This window comes from Sminthopsis crassicaudata, chromosome 4 (assembly GCF_048593235.1).
Source record: "Sminthopsis crassicaudata isolate SCR6 chromosome 4, ASM4859323v1, whole genome shotgun sequence".
NCBI classification, from domain to species: Eukaryota; Metazoa; Chordata; class Mammalia; order Dasyuromorphia; family Dasyuridae; genus Sminthopsis; species Sminthopsis crassicaudata.
This window is the reverse complement of record NC_133620.1, coordinates 451480663-451500239: the sequence shown is the minus strand read 5'-3', so window position 1 is coordinate 451500239 and position 19577 is coordinate 451480663. Positions and strand designations below refer to the sequence as shown.

Sequence of the window (19577 nt, the reverse complement as noted above, 5' to 3'; positions counted from 1 at the left end):
GGGAGCACGGCCGGGGATGTAGGGCCGGGGGCGCGCAGCGAGGCGGGCCTGGGGGCGGAGCGGAGAGCAGGTACCTGGGTGGGGGCGGGGCCAGGCGCAGGGGGCGGCCCGGAGCCGCGGGGGGGAGGGTGGGGTGGGGTGGGGAAGTAGAAAGGCCGGGCTGGGCCGGCCAGAGCCGGGCTGCTCGCGCTGCCTCCCCTTCCCCGCCGTGCGGGCGCCGGACGGCCGCGGCGCTGCCAGGGGCAGCTGGGGGCCGGCAGCAGGGCCATGAAGGTGAAGAAGGGCAGCGGCGGCGGCGGCGGCGGGCCCGGAGCCGCGGCCGGCTCGGACCCCGGGCCGGGGGCCGCGGGCTGCAAGGACGACGACTCGGAATCGGAGCCGGAGCCCCTGGCGCTGCGGCGGAAGGCGCTGATCGGGCCCGAGGATGTGTTGGGGCTGCAGCGCATCACGTGCGGTGAGGGAGGGTGGGGGGCTTCGGGGAGTGGGATCGGGGCCGAGGCCGGGGAGGGGGGATGCGGCCCCAGGGAGACTGCTGCGCGCCCCTCCCCTAGCCCCGGCATCTCCACGCCGGAGCCTCGCCCCTCACCCGCTCCCCACCCTGCGCCCCACCCATCTTCTCCACTTGGAGACCCCGTCCTCCCCCTCCCCTCTCCCCCTTCTGAATGCTAGGAAAAGAGCTCTTAAATCACCAGGAGCCCCCGGGTTGCTCCCACCCCCATTTTCACTTAAACCAACCGGGCACGGCAGTGAGGATGAGCCCCCCCTCGTGCCCTCGGTGTGAGGGGCTGGATTAGCGGGTTCTCCGGCAAGGGTCAGACCTGGACTTTCAAGGAGAGCCCGGTCCTGCTCAATGGACTCTCCCCATTTCTGGGCGTTAGCGCCGGTGTGGAGGGAGGCACTTTGGGGTGGGGCTGGGGGGCTTTAGGACCAGTTCTTGCCAGGAGCTCGGCCAGAGGCGGCCAGCTGCTGGGCTGGGCGACCCTCCAGGACCACCCCCCTCCCCCCCCAGGAGCAGCCTCTGATCTGCTTGTTATGGATTGAGGTCAATGACGTGACCCTGAACACTAATCTCTGTCTAAGCCACTGGCCCCGTGCCCCCAGCTGAGAGAACATCTCCCGGAGCCTTTTTGTGGGGGAGAGGGACTGCCTGTGCTCTAGCATCCCCGTCAGTTCCTAGTCCCCAGACAGGCATTTGGGGGGCCTCCCCCTGACTGATGCTGTCTTTGGAGATTCAAAGCTGGGGTACACGTACAGCCCCTGCTCGCTGCCCCCAACATCTGTTGAGTTGGCCAAAAACGAATTCTGGGTCCCGGGGCTAGGATGCCCCTGAAGGGATGATGTTGGGACTTCAGATCCTCCTCCCCAAGATCCTGAAATCTGGAAAAGGATGAGACAGGGAGTCTGGCCATGAGCAAAACAGAGGCAGTTTCATCTCTGGGAGCTCCCAGCTCACACCCATTAAGTTACATAATGGGTGGTAGAGGCTGTGTCACCATGCGGTCTCCACTAAGGGTCAAAATGAGGGCCCAAATGAGGTCGGAAGGGAGAGAGCCTTGTGGGAAGGGGAACAGGGAAGTGACGCTCAAGGTTGGGACGCCTCTGTTCTCCCATACCTTGCCTTATCATCCCGGGTGGAGGGGCAAGGTAATGTCTGTCATTGTGGCAGGGAAGTGAGCACTATGGGTAGGAGCAATGCTTTGGCCCTGGGCCCTTTTGGGGCTGTGGACTCGAATGTTGTCACATAGACCCCATCTCGACTTCCTAGTCCAGGCTTAGAGGGCAAGTTGGGTAGGTTCCAACAGGTGATGTTGCTTGGCTCATGTCGGGGTGCATGATAGGGTGCAGTAACTTCCCCAAGGGTTCTTCTCTTTCCTTCACTAAGCAACAAGGCCTTTTTTTTTTCTGGAGGGGAGTTCTTCCTCCCCCATCCTCATGGGGTTTTGGCCCTAACACAGGAGGAAGACCTGCCTGGGCCGGGCCCTTCCCTTGGGACACTGAGCATTCTGACCCAGATTGGGAAGAAACAGGAAAATATGTGTATGGTGCTGGGCCAGGGAGAAAGGTCACCCAGTCAGTAGTTATATAGGTAATACAGGTAATATAGATATACAGGTAATAAATACCTACTGAGGAATACCTCATTAATCACCTTCATGTGCCAGGCACAGGGGAAAAGAAAGAAAAGCCAGGCCTTGCCCTCAAGGAGCTTGCAGTCAAATGTAAAGGAACCTCTGTGGTCACTGGAGAGAAGCTTCAGTTGCTGTGGGCAGCATACAGGTTCTAAGAAGGGGTTTCCCTGGAGAAGGCACCTTGAGGGGGGATTTACAGAACTTAGAGGTCCCCTTGTCTTGCACTCCTCTCCCTTCCCTTGCTCTTTCCTGTCCTTATCTGGTGAGCCTCATCATCCCAAGGAGTGAGCTCTTCCTCCATTCCCAATTGACTTTGATTTATGGCCTTCTTGACTACCCTCTTCCAAAGCCTCACCTTTTGTTCATTCATTCATCCACCAGAACTAAATGCCTCCCATGTTCCAGGTGCCATGGTGGCCAAAGGGGCTACAGATTGGGGATGGATTGTTCCAACCCCGACATTTTACAGATGAGGCCCTTGTGGTTCCCAGAAATGACGTCCAGTCACACAAGTTTTAAGTGGAAGAGCAGCAAAAGAGCCTTTCTCTCTCTCTAGAAGGCCCCTTTTCTTGTCTTAGTCTTACTTAATCTTAGATTCATCTCTTCTCTCTGAGTCTCAGACTCCATCCCCACCTCAGTCTTATCTAAAAACCCAACCCTCCCAAACCCAATCCAAAGCAGCCAGTGGGACCTGCTCCTGTTCTCTCTTCAGTGAGCCCATCCATCTATTCCTCCCATATCACTTTCCTCCCTTCAGTTCTGGGATGCCTAACCCCCAGTCCCCCTAATCTCATCTAGCTAACAGCCAACAAGTGGCCTCTGTCCTTTAACTTTCTCCCTTGTTGCCTCCAGGCCTCCCCCTTCCTCCAATCTTCCAGAGATACATGAGATCCTCCCCCCCTAGGGCTTGGCTGCTGATGGCAGCTGTTCCAAGATTGTCCTGGTCCTGGAGCTCTTGGCTGGGGGGAGGGGTGAAAGCATTTGTGACCTAAGAACCCTGGACTAGTGGATAGTATGGTGATCCTTCCCCCAAAAGCACCCTATTCCCCTATACGCCAATCTTCTGCCATTTTTGAACTTCTCAAAGCACCCTCACTTAGGTTTTTCCCCATTCTTTTGTCACCATTGTTACCAACTGGACTTCTCTCTCCCCAGAGAGCAGAGATTAGAGGGAGGCTGGAAGGAGGGCCGAATTCCTGGCTTTCTGGGCCCACAGCGTTGGAGGGTCTCTTGGGAATGGCATGTTCCTCCTAAAAAGGGATCAGACCTAGGGGAGGAGGAGTGAGGAGAAGAAGTAAGTCTTCGAGGTCCCTTCCAAGGCTAAGATTTTGTAATTTTTATGGGACCCAGCTTAGAGAGAGATATTCTAGAGAAGCTCAGACCCAAGCTTTTGGTCCCAACCCCCTTGTTTTACTGAGGAGAAGGAGGGCCAGAAATGGGAAGTAACTCCTGCAGCAAGATAGCATAGTCTCCCAGCCCTGGCTGTTCTTTGGGAGAGGGGCCAGCCTCAACCAGGTTGGGAAAACCCAAACCCTTCTTCAGAGAGAGACCAGTCTGGGGCAGAGGATCGGGGACTCCCTGCAAGGTCCCATCCCTGGGAAGGAGAGCGTTTTAGAAAAGCCAGGATGGGGCTGGGGCTGAGAGGATCTGGAAGTGGGGGTTGCCAGTTCCCATGAGAACCTCCTTTTTTAAGAGTTCTGAGGCTGGGGACAAGGCCGAGGGAGGCTCAATCTTGGTTATTGTGGCTTCTGCATCAGGCCCGCCTCCTGTCTGAGGGAGGTTATTCTCAGGGCCGGCTAATAATTCTTTCCACCCTTCCGGAGCAGAGCTGTGGTCCTGAGCTGCCTCTCCACTGGAGGTACTTCCTTATCAGCCTAAGCAGCTCCCCAGTGACTCCAGCTTCCTGTTTGTCACTGACGTTCACACTTGGGCTCTTTTCTTCGAGGGTCCCCATGGACCTCTCAGCCCCACCATGTCCTCTCCCTTCCTTATCTGGAGGTAGCCCAGACGGAGACCAGGCAGGCTTGGGGCTTTTGGAGAAGTTTGGTGGTTAAAGTATCCTCCTCCTGCGCAGGGAGGTTGGGCCTGGGGGAGGGGGGGCAGACCAGAACTTGGTCACCCTAGAATCGAAGCAAGGGAGATTAAATCCAGACCAGATCTGAGCACAAAGATTTAGGAGCTGATCTGCACGGAAGCCAGGAGTCCCTTCCTGCCTGTGGGCACAGGGCCAGGCTGGGAGGGGGAATATTTTTCTAACTCTGGAAGACCCCTTGGCTCCTCCAGCAGGGAAGGGATTTGGAGCCGGGTGAGAGAAAGGTGGAGGGGTCCTAGGCTCCCCTGCCCCCCACGACATTGCTGTGTTCTAGTTACATCCAGTCAGCTGATAGCTTCCGGTAATCTGCTTAGGTTGGCCCAAGGGATGGCTAAGCTTCTTATAAAGGGACGACCGGGGACTGGTGACTCAGGGCCAGGAGAGATTTTGTGCTCTGTGTGTGTGTGTGTGTGTGTGTGCAAAAGAGATGGGGGGAGGCTGTGAGCTCTTCCTGTTGGGATGCAGGGAGAAAAGGGGCAAGGATGGCAGGACGGGCAGCTGCCTGGACTATGGGGACAGAATTATTCTTTTCCATATGTCTTAAAACATATATGTATGATTATTTACTTACAGAGAAATGCCTCTGGCAAGGTTTTCCTGCAACAAAAATACTTGTATTTACATAAACACTCTTACTGATATTTTATGTTCTCTACACATAGTATAGGGTATTGCTCTATACACATGTCTATTTATGTATGTTGTAGGTATGTAAGGGTATTCATATTTAGATATATATACATGTGTACATATACATATATATGTGAGTCTGTATGCCCATATATGTAATGCAAGCATTTTTAATGTCAGAAAACCATACCCAGAAGTGGCTATCTGAGTATACATAATCCATACATTTAAAATAAAGGCTTAGCTTTAAAAGGAGGGACTGGGGGCTTCAGACCTTTTGTAGGTCCCACAAAATCTTGTCCCCTCAATGACTTAGCTCCCAGATATCTGCTGGCCTTCACTCAGAGGGAGCCCTCTCCTTCCTCTAACACTCCCTCCATTTTAGCCTCTTCCTTCAAATGAGATATTTATCGAGTATTTAACACAGTGCCTGGCATATATGGCGGCTTATCAGTCGGTGTCTATTCCCTTCCCTTTGCTTCTAACCTCCCCTCCATCCTCCCTCCTCCTCCAGCACTCAGCAGCTGTAGAGAGCTCCAGAGGGAGGTCACCGGCACTCCTCTGCAAATCGTGGGCGTCTATAAAGCACATGTCTATAAACCCTGGCCCGTTTCTCCACTCTCTCTCTCTCCTAAGATTGGGAGCTCCCCAAGGGCAGGGGGCTGAGTATCTCCTCCCTCAGACCCCAGGGATCCCGGAGGATGGCCTGAACGCCTTTTCTGCCCACACTTAGAACCCAGAATTTTAGGAATTTTGAAACAGAATTGCAATGCTGGAAGGGAGCTTTGTACATAGAACGTTGGAATTTGTGGTTAGAGGGTCTTAGAACATAAAGCGTGTCTCCTCTGTAAAATGAGGGAGTTGGAATAGGTGGTCTCAGGCCCTTCTGGCTGCAGAGCGGGGACCTCTCTGGGTCTCAGTTCCCTCCTCTGCTAAAATGAGAGGATGCTGTGGGTCTCCTCCTTTGGGTTATGGCTTATGATTGTAGCTTCCTGCTCTCTAGAAAGGGAGATGATTTCTGCATGAGACAAGGAACATTTGGTGGCAGTTAGGTGGCACAGAGGATAGAGCACCAGCCCTGAAGTCAGGAGGACCCTAGTTCAGATCACAAGTAGTCTTGGTTTTTGCACGAGAGGCTCCCCTATCTCCAATCAGGGCCCTCTGGTTACAGAGGGGGGGCCTTTCTCAGACACTTAACACTTCCTAGCTGTGTGACCCTGGGCAAGTCACTTAACCCCACTTGAATCAGGAAGAAAAAAAAAAAAGAGAGAGAGAGACAAGGAACTTTCCACCAAGCCCTCTGATCTCACCGCCATCTTCTTCCTCCCCAGATTATCTCTGCTCTCCGGAGGAGAACATCTACAAGATTGATTTCACCAGGTTCAAGATTCGGGACATGGAGTCGGGCACTGTCCTTTTTGAGATCAGCAAGCCCCCTGCTTCTGGTGAGGCATGAGAGGGCTGCATTGGAAGGCGGGTAGCAGTGGGGGTACAGACTCACCTGCTGTGAATTCTTCTTCCAGAGGAAACTGGGCCCCAGAGCAGTACATTCACTTCCCCAAGGTCTCACAGCTGCCTCCTGGCTCCTGGGCCAGCTGTGGCGGCTCTTTCCCCAAGTCCTCACTGACTGTGATCAATATTCAGTCAACAACCATTCTTAAACTCTCCCTGCGTGCCCAGTTGTGCTTACATCAGAACTGACCCCCCGGAGACGTAAGAGTTCAGATACAGGCCAGGAGAGACGGCGGGGAAATCATCTTGTCCAGTCCCCTGCCTCTGATAGAAAAGCTCATTGAGTGAGGGTTCTGCCTTCATATTTCTAACACTGTCACCTTTTCTGGGGCCCCAGGCTCCTTATCTGTGAGACGGCCTTTCCTCGGCTAAACTTTAAGATCCTATGTAATCCTTTATAACCTAGCACAGGCCGGCCAGATAGGAGGCACATGTGCTTGTTTGAACAGTGACGTTCCCATGGGCCTGTGAGGAATGAGGGGGTGGTGCTCTGGACAGGAAGTCAGGAGGAAGGTTGTAAGGAGAGTGTGTGTGAGAAAAAGACAGAGACAGAAACAGAGAGAAAGAGAGGCAAAGGTGAGAGAATGTATGTGTATGAGAGTGAGAATGTGTGTGTTAGTGAGTGTGAGTGTGTGTGAGTGTTCTGAAGCAGGGGTCGGGGGCAGCCCAGGCCCTCCACAGCCAGTGCGACACTGAAAGCTAAAGTGGAGCACTGTCTTCTCGGGGTGGGGAAGGGAAGGGTGAGGGGGTATGAGGGAAGTTGGGGGCTGTGTGCTGGGGGGGATGGTTTACTAGCCATTGATCCCAGGGTACCGGGGGTGGTGGGCTCTGTCTTTACAGAAAGGGACCTCAGCGACAGGCGAGATGTGGACCCCAATGCTGGCCGCTTTGTCCGCTACCAGTTCACCCCGGCCTTCCTCCGCCTGCGGCAGGTTGGAGCCACGTGAGTTGCCGGATTGTCTGGGTGTGGGAGAGGGCTGTGGTTGGGGAGGCCCCTGAGCTGTGCCCCGCTGCTTTTGAGGGCATCTGGATGTTGTTCATGCTTTAAGGGGCTCCAGGCTGGGAGCCCCAAGACTGTCCTGGGGAGACGGCCCTTGGCCAGGAGAAGAGCCCGCCCCCAAATGTTATCCCCCCATCTCCCTGCTCTTTCACAGTGTGGAGTTCACAGTGGGAGACAAGCCCATCAATAATTTCCGGATGATCGAGAGGCACTACTTTCGGAACCAACTTCTCAAGAGCTTTGACTTTGAGTTTGGCTTCTGCATCCCCAGAAGCAAGAACACCTGCGAACACATCTACGAGTTTCCCCCACTGTCGGAGGAGCTAAGTGCGTTGGGGTGTTTCTGTGGGCAGACATGCTCCCCTCGGTGCTCCCTGCTTCTACATTGGGCTGAGGGGGTGGTGGGTGAAAAGCTGAGGCTTAAAGGTCAATGATCCCCGACGGTGGTAAAATTGACATGGCTCTCAGCTTTCCGATGCCCTGAGTTTCTCACTCGGTCCCTTCTTAAAAGTAGTCTTGGTTTTTGCCCAAGAGGCTCCCCTGCCTCCAAACCAGGCCCCTGGTTACAGAGCGAGGGCCTTTCTCAGCGTCCATGTCCCAGGGGGCCACTGCGCCTCAGAGGTCTCTGGCCCAAGGAGGGACATCCACTCTGATGTCTTGGTCCTTCCATGCTCTGAATGACCTCTAACCCTCGGCTTTTGTCTCTTGCAGTCAATGAGATGATCCGGCACCCCTACGAGACGCAGTCGGACAGTTTTTACTTTGTAGACAACAAGCTGGTGATGCACAACAAGGCGGATTATTCGTACAGCGGGGGGCCGTGACCTCCCCCAAACTGAGGCCCCCTCTGGCCTCCAACTCTCCTTCCTCCCCAGATCCCGGCCCTTCCCTCCATTGAGCAGATGGTGTGCTTGCCCCTTCCTGCCCAGGGAGAGTGGGAGTGGGTCCTACCTTGTCACAAATCCCCTCTGCTGAAAGTCTTGGGGGCCCCCCGGTCCTTGAGTGAGAAATGGGGCCCCTTCCATCTCTCCCCTGCTGCCTCCTCCCAGATGCTTGCTGGGTGCTGGGTCTCATATGACAGTTTGGGGAAGACATGTCTCCTTTCCCAGGGAGGCCCTGGGGAGAAGGGAGGCTGAGAGGAGGCCAGTGGGCCGGGATTTAGGGGATTGGGGGGGCCCAGGCACTGGAGAAGTTTGGCAGAGTCCTCTCAACATAGGGTAGCGCAATGGGGGATAGGGATTCCACTTCCATTCCATCCTGGTAGGGGGAGAGTTGGAAACAGTAGCAGTCAGCCCCCCTCCATTAATGATTCTCTTTGTACTTTTCTTGTTCTTCCTGCCCAGTGTCTTCCCAGGGAAGGGACCAGACCTTATTTGTGTTAAAACTCAAGTCTCTCTCATTGTCTGGCTGCTCTGGGGGTGACACCTCCGGGCTGAGCCGCTCCCTGGGCGGCCTCACTCTGCCCACCTCAGCCCCGCCATCCCCAGAAGCATCCCCATGCTTCCTCATCCTGACCCAACAGGAGCCATGTTTCCCTTCTCTGCCGTTTCTGGGCCTTCCGAGCTGGTGTTTCACCCCTGGAGGCCCCACTTTGGAAAGTGTCCCATCTAAGAGGGGAACAGAGCCTGGCCTTGATGGGAGAAACTTATCTCAGAAGGGAAATAGAGTTAGGTCTTTGGGTCCAAAGCCTGGGGCTGTTTCCTCTTGGATGGTCAATGTAGCAAAGTACAAGGTGGGCAGAAATTAGGAGTGGCAGAGGTCATTCTTGTCTGGGGACAGTGTCAGGGTGGACACCTCTTGGATATTAAACTGCCACAGCTCAGTGACTCCCTGGGATTTTGAGATTTTTCCTCCCAAACACAGAAAATGAGGACTCCTTCCCCTCTTTCTAGCTGCTGCTGAGATCTGGGATCCCAGGAGTCTTGTTCCAGAGCTCAGCGACCCATGAGTCCGGTATTCTCACTTTACAAAGTAAGAAGCTCAGCCATCTTCTGCACCAGCTGTTAGGAAGGGTTAGGCTGGAAGCAAAGCACATAGAGCACAGCAGGATGAGGTAGGCTCCTCGTGAAGGTGTAGACTGCCCCAGTTTTGAGCTGACCAGACCTGCTGCCACACATGAGGCCTAGAGAAGAGGGATGACTCTTAGAGGCAGTCCCCCTTTATTTTACATCTAAGGAACAGACCAGGAGAGAGGAAGTAGTTCACATTAGACGGGGGACCAAAATGTACTCATTGCAGCTGTCCACTGCTCAGACTCTCCTTCCTTCATGTGTTTTCCCCATCACTTTCCACCATCACAAGAGAACAGGATCATTCTCGTTAGCCCTTTTGCCCGCTCTGGGATTCTCTCCTGGCAGGACTGGCTGAAGAGCCTCACTTGTCTTGTCTTTCCCTTCTTAACTCTCTTCCCAGACTCCCTTTGTTCTTGTCTGTGAATTATTAAGCACTAAGTGCCAAGAACTGTGCAAAGTGCTGGGGGTACACGTGCAGGCAGGTTGGTAATCTCTGCCCTCCTAGAGCTTGCTTTCAAATGGGGATTACAGAAGGAGGTCAGGGATGGCTACCGAGGGGGGATATTTGGACAGGATCAAGTCGGAGGAAATGGGAATCAGGATACGTCCTAGGGAAAAAAATCCAATGAAGGAACGAAGAGATTCTTGACTTCCCTGGGGCATCTCTTTGAGACTCATGGATGCAGAGAGAAGAGGGGTATTTCAGATGACCCAGGAAGAGATATTCTGGGCAATGGGGGCATTTGTCCATCTCTTCTGCCTCTTGTATCAGCAAGGCGAGCAGTGGCGAGCAAGGCCATCTGAAGAATTAATTCTGAACCCAGGAGACCTGGAAAGAGCAGGAGGAAAGGGAAAACGATCCCAGTAATGGAAAAAGAAATCTCTCGTGTATCTGGGATTGGCGGTCTGAGGTTCTAAGAACCAGCAGAACCAAGGGAGGGAGATGGGTTGCTGCCGTGTAGCTGTCCCCAGAACAGCAGCGGGCTGAAAGGGCAGTAGGAAAGTTGAGGGAAGAGACCAGGAGGGATTTCCCCATGTGGAAATGTCGAGGCAGGAGAATGGGCAGCTTCAGGGTACAGGAGGCATCTATTCAGGGCAGTTCCTTGGCACAGATGACAGGTGTCTGGATCAGCCTGAATGTAGGGCTGACTTCCAAGGTTATAGGAGAGAATCAGACAATAACAAACTTGTTACAGGGAACTGGGGAAAAGACGTGTGTGTGTGTGTGTGTGTGTGTGTGTGTGTGTGTGTGTGTGTGTGTGTGTGTGTGTGAATGCATGGGGAGAAGGGAGTGTGTTCATCTGTCCTTTGGGTCATGGCAGACAAGGGCACTATAGTAAGAATTAATAGACTGTCTCTGGAGTCAAATTGCGTTCAAACCCGACCTTTGCTATTACCTGTGTGACCTTCTTGGGTCTCAGTTTCCTCAGCTGTAAAATGAGGTTGGACTTGATGGCCCTTCCAGCTCTGGATCTATTATCTTTTTGAGCACAAAAGCAAAACCTTAGTTCCCCTTCCCAAGTACAAGTGGTGGGTGGTCAGTAGTGTCTGTGTCTGTGGTGGCGCACCCAGTGGAAATGACTATCTCAGAGGGTCCAGGCTTTGTGTTGGGATCAGGAGGTGAACTCTGAGCTGAGCCCCAGGGACTAAAAATCTTGAAGAGTCAGGGACTGTAAGGAACCCTCCTCTCCCCCCTGGAATAGTGCAAGACTTAAGAAGGGGAGGTTGTATTTTCTAATTCAATCCGACAAATCTTTATTAAGCAGCTACACTGTGACATCCAGGCAAAAGCGATCTATCTGGTCCCCCTGCCTTTGGGGGCTTCCATTCCACTGGGGAGCCCAGCAAACACACAGAAAAGCACATACAAAAAGACAGTTCAATCTCCACAGAGTATGTGGGTATATTTTCAGAGGAGGAAACTCTTATAATGATTTAAGGTTTCCAAAGCACTTTATGTCTATTACTTAAAGGGGAGATTTGCTGTAAAGGCAGGGTCCAGGATGGGACCAGAAGGAGGGTGCTGGAGTGTGGGGGGTCTAGTTTCTAGTTTGGAGGACCTGTCTCCGGGGATGGGATAGAGAGTAACTTGGGGATGTGGTAGGGATCCTACGCCGGCTCTGCTGTGGATTAGCTGTGACATTGGGTATGTCACTTTACCTCTGACTCTCAGCATCCTCTGTAAAGTAGGGGTGGGCTAGTTTCCAAGGGCCCTCCCAGGTCTGACATAGTCTGTTGTCCAGGCAGCCAGGGCTGGGCTAGAGCTCAGTCGGAGCGTTTGGATCGGACCCTGAGTAGGTCACACGAGGGGCTGGGTAAGGGGCAGCCCTCTCCCTGGTTGTCCCAGCCCTTCTTGGGACTCCTTGTTCTGTGTTCCATCTCTGGGGGCACCATTCCAACCCCCCGCCGTGTGTTGGGAACAGACCCTTCCCTTGCCCAGGAGCGGCACTTCGGTCCCCAAGCTGCTCGCTCGAGTTCCAGCTGAAGCTTCATGAATTTGGACTGTTGTTTTCCCATAATCAGAATTCGATCATCTTCCAATTTCTGAAATCGAGACCTTTTAACTTCCAGATCCATTAAATTTCCTTTCTGTTTCTCAGGTACCGAACTTGCCATGTGCGCTCTGTTCTGCGACGGGTCCGCCTGGTGTCTTGTCAGGGTTGCGGTTCTGGTTTCAGATACTTCGGGCCTTCCTTAGGGATCTAGGCTCCCATGGAGGGAGATGATTTCCCCGCTGCAGGGCAGGGTTCCAAATCCCAGGAATCCCAGGGCTTCTGCCCTGGCTCAGGCTTAGTCACTTAATCGACGAGTATTTATCGGGTTCTCATGTGCCATGGGCTAAGTGCTGAAGGTGCAAAGAAAGGCAAGGAGAGTTCTCCAGGAGCCAGCAGCCCCATCTCCATCCTTCCCAGCTGGAGATCGTCCCCAGAGGGAGACACGAATTTGGAGGACTGGGGAGCTGGGGGAGGAGTGGCTGTTGGATGAAGGAGGTTCCTGGAACATTCTGATCCTAGAAAAAGACCTTTTTGAAGCAGGTCTGGGAAAGGCGCCATTATGATCACTTTATCAATCACTGATCAAATGGCAGCCCACATTTCTCCTAGGGAGCTCATTGTGTGGGAGAGAGTGGCCAGAAGGGGGCAGCACAGGCACGCAAATCAGCACCGGGGTTATATGGAAGAATGATGCAGGAGGGAACATCTTAGGACTTCAGTTTTTCATAAGTTTTCCAGTCTCAGGGAAACTTTTTTTGCGTGTTTGCATACATGTACATATGTGTTTCTATGCATATTCATACAGAAACAGTGCACATTTGTGTGCACAATTATGCATTTATATATGTGCACCATCAGGCACAATTGTGTGATCCTGGGCAGGTCACTTCACCCTGCCTGCCTCAGTTTCCTCATCTGTAAAATGAGCTGGAGAAGGAAATGGCCGCCCTGTACCTTTGCCAAAAGAACCCCAAATAGGGTTAAGAAGCTTCCTCTGTCAGCCGGACCCTGGCCCAGGGAAGAGGAACCGGAAATGAAGGGAACAGAGCCGGAAGACAGAAGTTTACTTTATTTCTACAGTACATGTTACAGGCTGGCAGGGAACGAGGGGATCTTGAGGCAGGGCAGCTCCGGCACCCTTCAGCTAGCTGGAGCCGGAAGCTGAGCCCTGGCTGGCTCCCTGTGGCCCCGCACCCAGCCCCAGGTGTCCCTGGTGTGGGTGACCAAGCGGCCTCCGCAGCAGAGTGCTTGCGGCTGAGGACAAAGGTCTCTGAAGACTTGGTCCTGTGGGATCCAGGTGGGCGGGGATCCAGGTGTCGGACCAAACTGGAGCTCCTCCAGTTCCCCTTTCTGGGCCGATCTGGCTCTGCAGCACTCTGGAACCCTGGGCCAATGTGGCAACTTTGAATTGGAGGCAAGGGGCTCCCTCTTGGCAGTAATTAAGATCAGAGGGGCCCCAGAAGTTGGCCCAGAAGGAAATTAGGAATTTCTAAGCTATGTAGCTTCCTTTAAAGAGAAGAAAAGAGACCCGGAAGACTTTGGTTTCCTCCTCCGTGAATCTCCAAATCAAGATATTTTCAAGTTTCCCGTGGTGTCCATGTTTCTGAGCTTGCCTGCTTTTTAATTCCCTCCCCCAGGAATCTGGCTTGGGGTTCTTTTTTTTTCTTTTTTTTGCCAAAGCAGACAATGGCTGTGATGATTTGGAAGGGTCTTCTCCTATCCAGAACTGTGCAAAAAGGGAGGGGCTCCTCCTGGCACTCCTGCTTCTTCCCTATTCTGTTGGGAGGAAACCTGGGGAATAAATATAGAACATTGCCAGGAGAGAAGGGATGGGGGGGAGTGGGTCATGTAGGGGTACGGGGAAGCCCATGTCACTGAACATGGGGATCAAAGGCAGATTCCTATTGGTAGCTTTGCCTTAGCATCTGATCTTTCTATCTCCTCTCTTCTTCCCTCCCTCCTCTCTGCCCATCTCTCTCCCTTCCATAACATACACACATGTTATAGACATGTATGTGTACATGTGACTCACATACTAAGTCAAAGCCTGCCAATATATACAGATAGACACACGTGTATGTGTGTGTATTATGCACATGCCCTGTGAATATCGTGGCTATCAGAACTGGGTACAATGTCTGGCACATAGTAGGCACCTACTATTTATTGATGTATACCTTTCTATGGAATATATATACACAATTATACACCATCCAACACAACACGAAGCATGTGTGTACAACACACTGCACCACACATGATTTACGTGTGTCAAACGCCTCTTCTTTTTGAAGAAGAATGACAAAGGGCTTTCTTAACCCACCCTGGTGGACCGCTAAAGTAGCTAAAATGATGAAATTGCAGGTCGAAGTAGTCATATGTGTGTACGTACATACACAGAAAACATTATCTCAGGGCACAAGTGTCCCATAGGAGGTGTAAGTGATGTCTACAAGGCATGTGTATGATGGGTGCACGTGTATATGTCAGACACAATCAGACACGCACACGGCTCATGTATTGGCGACACAAGGAGGCGTGTTTTTATGAAATCTTCACGGGTGGCCAGAGGACCTGCAAGATTGAGATTGTGGATCCCTTCAGTGTTGGGACACACACGCATGTGTGCATTCCCATGTACATACGCACAGATGTGTGCATGCACGTTCACACGTGTAGGAGAGTTGTGTATGTGCTTTTGAGCAGACCTATGCTATTGTGCAGGGGACTCAGTGAAGATACCCCCCCATCCCCTCCCTGCAGACTAATTTGCCCTCGAGAATCTTAAGAGAATTCTGGGGGCCCTGAAAGGTGTTCTCAAGAGCCTAAGTCAGAGGCTGCAGACCCATTGGAGGGGTAGAGACAGTGGTGGCAGAGCAGGACCAGAGCAAAGGCACTTCCCCAGGCCTTTTGCCTGAGAAACAACTTGGCAAAGTCACATTGCTTTTTTTTTTTTTTTTTTTAAGGGATTTTTCCCTTTTTTTTTTTTTTTTTTTTTTTTTTTTTTTTTTTGAGGGGAGTCCTTCCTTCATAGGGGAAAGGTGATGGATCCGGTGAGTTGGTTGTAGGTTCTCCCCAGACAGAGACTCAGCCCCTGGAGCGTGCCGCAGCCATCCCATGGCTCACACTAGTCCCATGGGCTTGGAGCTGGAGTTCAGGTAGGCCGGGGCCACCGGGTCCAGGTCCATTAAGGCCGAGTAGAAAGTAGTAAGATGCAGGTCGCTGAGTCCGCTGGGGCCGTTACTGCCCTGCAGGCCTAGCTCGCTGCCACTGCCTCCAGAGCCTGCCAGGCAATGGGATGGCAAACAGTGTGATGGCATTGGGGATGATGTGACCAGCACCAGCGGGTCTAGGGCCAGGCTGTCATCCTTCAGTTCCTCCCAGAGGTTTCCTAGGACGGAAACAATGAAGCTATAAATTGCAGAGCAGGTTAATGGAAATTTCTCATTCTGGGTGCCCAATGCCCATGAAATCAAGCCCAAAAATGAGGAGAAAGAAATCTCATTAGGCTCTTGCCTTTACATGCTCCCCTCCCCAGTGCCCTTATGTCCAAATAGACTCTCTGACTCCAAACTTCAATAGCTATGTGCCACTTGCTCATCTGGAAAATGGGCTTCAGAGAACGATCATGAGTATCAAATGTAAGCCTGTGTGTACAGTGCTTGACACAGGGTAGAGAGCCCCATAGAAATGTTAGCTAAGGCTCTCAAGGCATTTCTCTCCAGTTGGTTTGGATTTTCTTGTGGGTCACCTCTTTTATACGTGCTTTTTTTGGAGGAAGGATTTAGAGCTGTGATTTCCAGGATTCGGGAACTCCAGGTGGGAAATCTCCCTCCAATAATGCAAATTACTAACTGGACTATCACTTAAAATGTTAGAGAATTACAGTGACTTGATCAGGGTCACCCAGAAGCAAGACTCAGATACAAGTCTTCCTGGAGCCACAAAAGGCCCTTTCTCCAATGTATGAAAATGCCTCAACAAAATTATGGCCAAGGCCGCACACTATGGATCAGAAGAGAATTCAGTCCCAGATATTCTTCTGACTCCAGCCTTCCCTTCATTACATCAGAGATATCAAGCACCTCTCGGCTGCATTCAGACTCCTGAGTACTTCAAGAATCAGATTCAAATGCAATTTTATCAAAATAAAAATACAACAAAACAGAGATGATGATATGTGGTTTTCTAAGTTACAACCTTATTATGTGGTTCAGCGGCCTTCTTTTCTACTTGGGTTTGACCTCCTGGTCTAAGCCAAGCTGTCTCTCTTTGCAAAGTCATCAGAATGGCTGACAAATCCTACCTCGTTTATGCCTTAGCTCCTAAGCCAGTTTTTGACATTCTCCCAAGACCCCCCGGAGTTCTAGGGAGATCTGTTGAAATGTCTTGTGAATTTAATCAGGGTGGGAATTAACTCCCCAAGAGGACAGAACTTACTGGGGGTGAGATAATTTACACTGCAAAGAAAACTCTGTTCAGCTATTGTTCCTTATTCTATCCTTTGCATCCTGCCTGGGAGCTTCTGGGAGAATCCTGCCTATTTGTTCTGGAACTTCCTTATTTGGGAAGCTAAGGCTAAGTCTGTCCATTACTATTAATTCTTATAATGGGGAGATCATAGGATCATCAAGTGTTGTAGCAGGAAGGGAATTCCATTTTACATATTAAAAAAAGCCCAAAGCCTGGGAAAGGAGGTGGGGAAAACTGAGGCGATAAGAGGCAAAGCTGGGAAGTGAACCCAGAGCCCTTCGATTACAAATTCATTTTCTAAGAGTTCTGGAATCTTGATTCCCTCTTAGACTACCTGAGGATTGGGAGAAAACCTCATCATACAGGGAGTTTCCTGAGAGCAGGGACTGTGTTCTTTTGAGAGGGAGGCTTTCTGAAGCTGCAGGACACATCTTCCACCAGAAGCCTTTGGGGCTCCTGAGCACTGCTGCTGCCTTCCCTGTGGGGTTATCTCCCTCTCACCCTGTGGATATTTTGTTCCTACATAGGGATTTGCTTGTTGCCCCTTATCTGTGGCTATCACTTCCTTAAGAGCAGGGACCATTTTTGGTTGTTCTGTGTATCCCCAACACTTTGGATAGTGCCTTACATGATAAATGCTTGTTGACTGACTGATGGATGGCAAGAACTGGGCCTCCTAGACAGAGGGATTCTTAAAGGCAGGGATTGTCTCCCTCATCAGCCCTGAGTGACCACATCCTGACCACATTCCCTTTTTTCTTTTACTGATCACTGCTCCAAGCCATACATTCAGAGGAGGGATTCTAAACCTTTTTTTATCTTATGGCAACCCAGTGAAACCTATAGACAGACCCCTTCTCAGAATGTGGCTTTTAAACCTATAATTGGACCTGCATCTTTAGCACAAAGATCAGCACATAATAGGCATTTAATAAATGCCTGTGGATCGACTAGTGGAAAAACAGGATTATAGATTTGGGGCTGGAAGGAACCTTAGACGCCATTGAACCTAACCCTCTAATTTTTCAAATAAGGACATGGAGGCCCAGAAGAGTTAAGTCACTTGCTGAAGGTCACACAGCTATTAAAAGTCTAAGTTGGGATTTGACTCTGGTTGTTTCTGATACTGAGTCCAATGCCTTGATCCACTATATTCTGTTTCAATATTCCTGATGATGATGATAAAAGTTCATGGAAAAAACCATAACTCCCATTTTTTTTCTACCAAAGAGAAGGCTCAGCAGACTGAGAAAGATGGAACAAAAATGATTCATAGGACTTTTAAAAACCAAAATAAATGAAGAGATGTTTTTTAGCATCCCCCAATTGATTTTGGTCACCAGCTCTAGGCAAATTGTCTCCCACATACTGAAAGAATTGATGGAGGTGATTTCTGAAACACAGTAAGAAATCTTTTAAAAATTGTAGCCATCCCTTCCTTCCCCCCCCCCCAAAGTGAGGAATCATGGGTATAGGATATCCTATACATTGTCAGATCTGTGGATGTGCACCACAGATCCCTCTGCCCTGTGAACTCCTGTTCAGTTTGTGCTAATCCTTCAAGAGTCAGTTCAGATGACCCTCCTCCAGGGAAATCTCTTAGATTTCCAGCAAAAGTGATCGATCTTTGCTCATTGGAACCTCACATGGTACTTTCTTGGAAAGTCTCCTATCATGTTCTCTTTTACATTGAAAGTTTGACTTTCAGTGAACCTGGGTGATACCATCTGGCTATTAAAGCACCACAGGATTGCTGGGAAAGCAAAATAGACAACAATGATTATCTGGGGGATAATTTCCTGGATGCTGTATCTGTTTTGATTTTTAACTATTATAATTAATTGCTTATAATGTATATCAACTAATTCTGCTTTGATTATCTGGATCATATATATATAAATGAGACTATTTTTACTCCCATGTATTTGTGATGTTTCTTAACAATTAGAATGGTTTGATTTCCACTCACTCTTCTGTATCCTGTTAGTAAAACTGTATCTTGTTGTGACACAATAGTAGCAAACCATAATGGATGAAATATGTCCTTTGATTTTGTGCTTTTCTATGAGAAAGAAGTTCTGTGGAAAAAAAACTTGAGCTTATTTGTCCTCAAGGATGTGGCTCTCTTCCATATATATATATGGAAAGAAACTGATATATTTTTATGTACATGTGTGTGGATATAGATATATAAGGACCATAATGTATAACTTATGAAGGACAGCTGGATGACACTATGGATAGAGTGGCCAGGCCTGAAGTCAGGAGGATGTGAATTCAAACCTGGACTCAGGAGACAGAGATAGGCAAAGCAGTAGATAGAGCACTGACCCTGAAGTCAAATCCAGCCTCAGGCACTTACTAACTGGGCAAGTCTTTTAACCCCAATTACCCCCAAAGACATTAACGGTGTGACCCTGCAAAAGTCATTTAACTCTGTTTGCCTCAGTTTCTTCATATGTAAAATAAGCCGGAGAAGAAAATGGCAAATCATTTCAGTATCTTTGCCAAGAAAACCCCAATGGACGTCACAAAGAGACACATGACTGAACAACAATATATCTGATGAATCAAAAAGTTTCTCAGTGATGAGACTATTTTTACTCCCATGTATTTGTGATGTTTCTTAACAATTAGAATGGTTTGATTTCCACTCACTCTTCTGTATCCTGTTAGTAAAACTGTATCTTGTTGTGACACAATAGTAGCAAACCATAATGGATGAAATATGTCCTTTGATTTTGTGCTTTTCTATGAGAAAGAAGTTCTGTGGAAAAAAAACGAGCTTATTTGTCCTCAAGGATGTGGCTCTCTGGACATTTCACTTGCATTGCAAGTAAAATAATCTTTTGATTAGTGATTGTCTTGGAAGTTTTCTTTTAGGGACCACCATAATACTGATTATTTGTGTGCATGATTTACATGCTTATTTTACAGAGGAGGAAACTGAGGCAAAAAGGGTTAAATGACTTGCCCAGGATCACACAGCTAAGAAGTGTCTGGGGCCAGATTTGAACTCATGAAGATGAATTTTCCCTACTCCAGGCCTGTGCACTATGGTGCCCCCTGGCTGTCCCCTGTCCCCCCTACTAAGCTAGAGTTTATATGTCTGTATATCTCCTCCAATTCTAGCACATCCTGTGTATAGTAAGTATCTTGTAAAAGTTGGTTACATGGCTGTGATTTGTATTCCCAGAGGTCCCCACTCCTCCTCTCCTGGCCCAGGAGTTCCCA

General features: G+C 50.3%; 2 protein-coding genes across 2 annotated transcripts in view; one reads left to right on the top strand and one right to left on the bottom strand.

Moving 5' to 3' along the window:
• Positions 1–178: 178 nt before the first annotated feature.
• Positions 179–11978, top strand: UNC119 (unc-119 lipid binding chaperone). The gene is made up of 5 exons (XM_074263695.1): positions 179–454; positions 6183–6296; positions 7204–7306; positions 7518–7690; positions 8075–11978. Exons 1-5 carry the CDS (start codon positions 268–270, stop codon positions 8185–8187), a joined length of 690 nt encoding a protein of 229 aa, XP_074119796.1. The 5' UTR covers positions 179–267; the 3' UTR covers positions 8188–11978.
• A 970-nt stretch (positions 11979–12948) lies between these two features.
• FOXN1 (forkhead box N1) overlaps positions 12949–19577 on the bottom strand; it is a 24467-nt gene continuing 17838 nt past the window's right edge. The window contains exon 8 of the mRNA XM_074263696.1: positions 12949–15261. Within this exon, the coding sequence (XP_074119797.1) occupies positions 14993–15261 (269 nt within the window). The 3' untranslated portion in view covers positions 12949–14992. The remainder of the gene's footprint in view (positions 15262–19577) is intronic.